Source organism: Molossus molossus, unplaced genomic scaffold (assembly GCF_014108415.1).
Source record: "Molossus molossus isolate mMolMol1 unplaced genomic scaffold, mMolMol1.p scaffold_m16_p_14, whole genome shotgun sequence".
Taxonomy (NCBI): domain Eukaryota; kingdom Metazoa; phylum Chordata; class Mammalia; order Chiroptera; family Molossidae; genus Molossus; species Molossus molossus.
In genome coordinates this window covers 87,119,633-87,125,651 of record NW_023425349.1, presented here as the reverse complement: position 1 = coordinate 87,125,651, position 6,019 = coordinate 87,119,633, and the positions used below count along the sequence as shown (strand labels likewise).

General features: G+C 46.8%; 1 protein-coding gene across 1 annotated transcript in view; it reads right to left on the bottom strand.

Moving 5' to 3' along the window:
• Positions 1-770: 770 nt before the first annotated feature.
• Positions 771-6,019, bottom strand: part of ZNF169 (zinc finger protein 169) — a 59,092-nt gene continuing 53,843 nt past the window's right edge. The window contains exon 5 of the mRNA XM_036261280.1: positions 771-2,374. Within this exon, the coding sequence (XP_036117173.1) occupies positions 825-2,374 (1,550 nt within the window). The 3' untranslated portion in view covers positions 771-824. The remainder of the gene's footprint in view (positions 2,375-6,019) is intronic.

The window sequence follows — 6,019 nt, the reverse complement described above, 5'->3', positions numbered from 1 at the left end:
TTTAAACATAACAGAATCTGCCTTGCTAGGTTTTAGACTTGCTTGGGACCATTGATCCTTTCTTCTCTCCATTTTTGGAATGACAATGGGAATTCTAGGCCTGCCCCACCACTGTATTTTGGAACCAGATAACTTGTCTAGTTTATAGGTTCATAGCTGAAGAGGAATTCTGCTTAAGGATAGAATGCATCTCTAGTCTCACCCATGCTTGATTTAGATGAGATTCTGGACACACAGTTGATACTGGAATGTGTTGAGATTTTTGAGGCTTTTGGGATGGGGTGAATGTAGTTTGTATGTGAGGAGAATGTGAATTGGGGAGGAAGAGTAAAGGACTGAGTGTTATGCGCTGTGTTGTTCCCCAAATTCACTTGTTGAAGCAATAACCTACAATATGGCTTATTTGGTGATAGTCTTTAAAAGGTAAATGTTATGAGGTCCCTAACCCAATATGGGTGGTGTCCTTACAAGAGGGCAAGACATGAGGAAAGCACAGACCCATGAGAACACAGCAAGAATGTAGTCACATCTGCAAGCCAAGGAGAGAGGCTTCAGTAGAAACCAAACTGGTTACACATTCATCTTGGACTTCCAGTCTCACAAACTGTGAGAAAATATGTTTCTGTTCAGGTCACCAAGTCTGTGGTATTTTATTATGGTAGCCCTGGCAAGTTAAAACACATTCCTGGTGCAGGAGTGAAAACCACACACCAACCTCTTATCACTGAAAGAATGCATACTTTTCTCTCCACCATTTGAGGGAAGCGGAACATTTCCCAGTGTCTTCTGCCATCTTCACACTGGTGGCGAAAGGAACAGAAAGGTCAGGGGAACAGCTCCTGTGGCAGCGGGTGATGGCCAGACTTGGCCCTCCTATGTCTGTGCAGGTGAGACTTCTGGCTGAAGCCACGACCACACTCCCTGCACACGTACGGCTTCTCTCCCGAGTGGGTCCGCTGGTGTCTGATGAGGGCTGACCTGAAGCCAAAGCCGCGCCCACACTCACCACACACGCACCACTTCTCTCTCGAGTGTGACCTCTGGTCAGAGGTGAGGTCAGATTTCGGGCCGAGTCTTTGCTCACACACTCCATCTCCATCACACTCCTCCCCTAAGTGTCTCCTCTGGTGTCTGGTGAGAAGTGACTTGAGGGCAAAGGTGCGGCCACACTCGGAGCATATGTAAGGCTTCTCCCCTGTGTGTGTCCTCTGGTGTCTGATGAGTGTGACCTTGTGACCGAAGCCCCGCCCACACTCGGGACACACGTAGGGCTTCTCTCCTGTGTGCGTCCTCTGGTGTCCCGTGAGGGCGACCTTCTGACGAAAGCCACGCCCACACTCAGAGCACAGGTAAGGCTTTTCGCCCGTGTGCGTCCTCTGGTGTCTGATGAGGGTGGCATTCTGGCGGAATCCGTGCCCACAGTCAGCACAGACGTAAGGCTTCTCCCCCGAGTGTGTGACCTGGTGCACCAGGAGCAGGGACTGCTGCCGGAAGCCACGCCCACACTCCAGGCACAGGAAGGGCCTCTCCCCGGAATGCGAGCTCCGGTGCTGCAGGAGGGACGCCTTCTGACAGAAGCCCCGCCCACACTCCGGGCACACGAAGGGCTTCTCCTCCAAGTGTGTCCTCTGGTGCAGCACGAGGGCGATCTTCTGGCGGAAGCCTCGCCCACACTCCTGACACACGAAGGGCCTCTCTCCCGAGTGTATCCTCTTGTGGTTCGTGAGTGAGGACGTATACCTGAAGTGCTGCCCGCATTCCCTGCACACGTACGGCTTCTCCCCGGAGTGCTTCCTCTGGTGTATGGTGAGGGAGGACTTCCGGCCAAAGCCTCGCCCACACTCCCCACAGCTGTAAGGCTTCTCCCCTGAGTGCATCCTCTGGTGCTTGAGGAGGTCTGACCTCTGGCAGAAACCTTGGCCACATTCACGACACACATGACGTTTCTGGAGGCTAAATAGGCCCGAGTATGTGATGCGTCCTTGTTTATATTGTTCACCCACAACTGCTGCAGAGTCTGAGTGGTCTGCCCTTGTCCACATTGTGTCTGCCACCTCAGGATTCCTCTTCTGGTCTGCTCCTCCACCTCTGTTGCCTTCCACCCTGTGTACTGGCTGACCTTGAAATGGACCAAAGAATATGCCTGACGTCCCAGTCGGCTGCAGCCTCCCGGACACGGTGCCAGAGCCCTCTCTCTCTCCATCTTCCGCTTTCTCGCTGGAGCAGCTTGGAGCTTCCAGGGGGAAGTGACATCCCACAGAAGAGCGTGGGGAAATCTCAGGGGGCTGACCGCACAGCACATATTGTCGGAGGGACTGTGGACTGGAAAAGGCCACTGGGCAGGACACACTGGGCTGGAACTCTGTCCTTGGTTCTGCTAGAGAGAAAGTCTCCGTCACAGTCCCCACAGGTACCTTGTGGACAGTGAAACTTACCCAGCAGTCAGGCCTCAGGTTCACAGAAAGACTTTCTTTACAGACCTACCTTCCATCCTACAGTGACACCTTAATGTGCATTCTGTCGCAACACAAAACACTCACAAGCCAGTACTAACTTATCAGCCTGACAAATAGTTTCCAGAGAGAATCAAAGACAGCTCCAGCCCTATAAGTTGCTAACATTAAAGTTACACATTTCCCTCAGTACAATTCTCACAATCCACAGACATTAACACTGACATAAACATTACGCACAATACAGGTGGGGCAGGAGGTTTACAGTTGTGAGTACGTGAAACACAGAGTTCATTCCAGTATTATTTATTCTTGTATTTTTTTCATACAAAAACCTGTAAACCTCCTTTTGCCATAGCATATATATGCTTTTACTGAAAGTATATGATTTATTACAAGCTTCTTTAGTGAGTTTTCCGACATGAAAGGAATGGGATCTTTAGAAGTAGTCATACATGGAGGCCCATCGGGAGACAGTATAAAGGAAAGGTCAGAGCTCCATGTGAGGAATGAGCCAGAAGGTGTTGCCACCATCCTAAACAAGTGTTCCCTAGAGGGTGTTTGCTGGGTTCTGTCAGAAAGTGGGGACCCGCTGGTGAAACAAAAACTTGTTAGGTCTGCAACCCCTTAAAGGATTCTGGCACCTGGTGACCCCCATCAATGCAAGACCTGCTTTTCTCAGTTTTGTAAACATTGTTGTAAAAGGAACAATACCCCCTGTGACAGCTCTTTCCTGAGATAATCTGTATGCTTTGTTCCATTGCACTGGTTCTCTCCACCTAAAACTAACGGAAAACACCATGATGCTTAATCAAACTCAGTGTCCCAGGTCTTTCTCAGCCTACCAGATTCTTTCTTCACCAGGCAAAATAAGATGTGTTTTATAAACTATCCACAACATGGATCGGCACACTGTAGTCTGCCAGTATTTTGTAAATAAAGGTCTATAGGACCACAGCCACACTCATGTTCCATGTAGCGTCTAGGGCAGCTTCCACAAAAGGGCAGACCTGAGTAGATGCGACAAAGAACATAAAGGTTGCAAAGACTAAAATATTTACTATCTGGCCCTACACAGGAAAATCTCCTGAACTCTGATCTACATTATTTTGTTGTTGTTGTTAACCCTCACCCAAGGATATTTTTCCATTAATTTTTTCTAGATAGAGTGGAAGCGAGGGAGGTGGAGAGAGAGAGGAACATTTATGTGATAGAGACACATTGATTGGCTGCCTCCTGCATAAGGGATCAAATCTGCAACCCAGGTTGATGCCTTTGATCAACCATCAAACTCACGACCCTTCAGTCCATGGGTGGACACTCTTAACCACTGAGCCATACTGGCCAGGGCCTGATCTACATTACTGATTCATTCAATCTCATCTAAAGTGCTAGTTTTAATACTAACAAGTATAGCCACTATTGAACCCCTAGATTTGCTTTTCAGCAAAGTACTTAACAGACTTACTTCTGTGTGTGTGTGTGTGTGTGTGTGTGTGTGTGTGTGTGTATCTATAGCCAGATCTATAAGCTCTTGTGAAATGGCCTTGATAATCACAAGTGCTGACTCCACTGGACATCTAGATGTGACCATTAACATCCTCTCAGTCTTGCATGTAGTTCTGGCCCTGAGGACCCACCATGGTTGGTCTCATCAGCAAATGTGCTTCAGTGTAGCTCGCTGAACTGTCAGTGAGTTTATTTTGTTCAGCTAGGCTGTCTACATTTTCACAACGTGTGGAAGGTGTACATCTCTGGCCACCAGTTTCCAATACAGTTGCTGTAATTCTAGATTCTGACAACTGAGCTTCCAGTATTGCATGACTGCCTATTTGTCTGTGATTTGATGGGAAGAGAAAAGCAGCCACTGCCTTCTCTTTGCCGTGCTTGTAGACACGTTGTCATAAAACCTAAGGCCAGTGGTGAATTGAGCATCATTACAGGAGTGACTTTCAATGGAAAAGAAAGCACTTTTGTGTGTCTTATGGGTGATAAGGGGCCACATACTAAACCTGACAAGCTCAGGGGAGGCCTGTGTGGTGGCCTTACAAACTTAGAGACCTAAAATAACCACAGAGGTTGATCTGAAATCAAAACTTTTTAACTAAAAGCAGTTCGTGGTGGGTAGTCATGTCCTAGGCTATAAATCCACTGAGACTTTGCTTCCCAGCAATTGTCAGTTTGGCTCACACAAACTTAAAAACTTCTCTACAGGTCTGAATGTTTCTTATGTTTACATTTACTTGGCATAGTGCAGCAGGATTCCAAAGAAGCTCACCCAGGACCACTCTTAAGACCCAGACCTGGTGCTAGGATCCAACATGGTGTCCACATTGGGTTAACTTAGGTGAGTTGTCTCTGGGATTCAGGACCTTCTCTTGCTTGTGGTAGAGTGACTTTATTTGAGCTGTGCTTAGAAAACCCTTGAGGTGGCACTAAAGGATAAAAGTTGAGACAGGTGGCTGGTTTTGATTTTGGCTTTTCTGTTGGAATTACTCAACTGCAGTCTGAACAAACACTTTTGCTGAAATGAGAGCCTGAACTCGGGCTCTGAAGCCAAGGGGCACATCCTCCCTCCAGCCAGAATCTTGGGTGTTCTTAGGCGACTAAGAATCTTTGTGGAGGTGTCAGAGGGCATTCCTCATGAACTGCAGAAGCCCTCGGAAAATTCCAACTCATCTGTAATTAAATAATTAACTCCTCTGGGGACACACATATAAAGGTTGGTCACCTAGCACTCTGAGTCCTCACGGCTGTATCAGACAGCTGGAGAGAGAAACTGAGGCATATAAGAAGGTTGAATGTGACGTAAGGGTTGAGAGCCTCGTGGAGCTCGACCCATAAGTAGCACACTTTGGCCCACTATATAACCTCCCTAGAAAATTTGTTCAGACTGCAAATATCCAAAGACAGGTTAAAATGGGAGATTGTGCCTAAGGTAAATGAACCCCAAGAATCCCAGCCCCCTGTTAATACTCCTGCAGGGTACATGCACAATTTGCATGGAATCTCAATTTGTGAGTATCTACAGAAATGAGAGTTTTAAAATGATATTAGCTTGAAATGGCCAAAATGAGGAACTCTTGACACCTCCAAATTGATTTTTTCTATGTGCTCAATTAGAAAAAGCTGGCTCTAAAATGAAACTGAATGAATGGGAAGCTTATCTTTATTGGAAATTAGAAGCTTCTAGGAGAAGCTCAAATAAAATATCTTCTCTACAAGAAATTAATAAGAAAATTTTAGAGACTGTCTCTGAACTAAAGAAGGCTTCTGAAGCCAATAAAGGCCAAGACCCCCCACCCCATCTAAAGCTCCTCCACAATACCCTTCCTTGTGCAGACTTGCCCTACTCCTCCCTTCTTAATTTCTTCTTCTAAATCTCCTCCACTACCATGCCCTACTGACTTAGGGGGAAAGGAGAATAGAAATTCAGAGAAAGATAATTCAGGAATTCTGGCAGTTCCTTTCAGGGAAAATCCTCTCGGATAGAGGGGAACCAGTGACTGTATATATTCCTTTGACTAGAACAGAAGTAAGAAATGTAAAGATTTTCCTTACCCTTT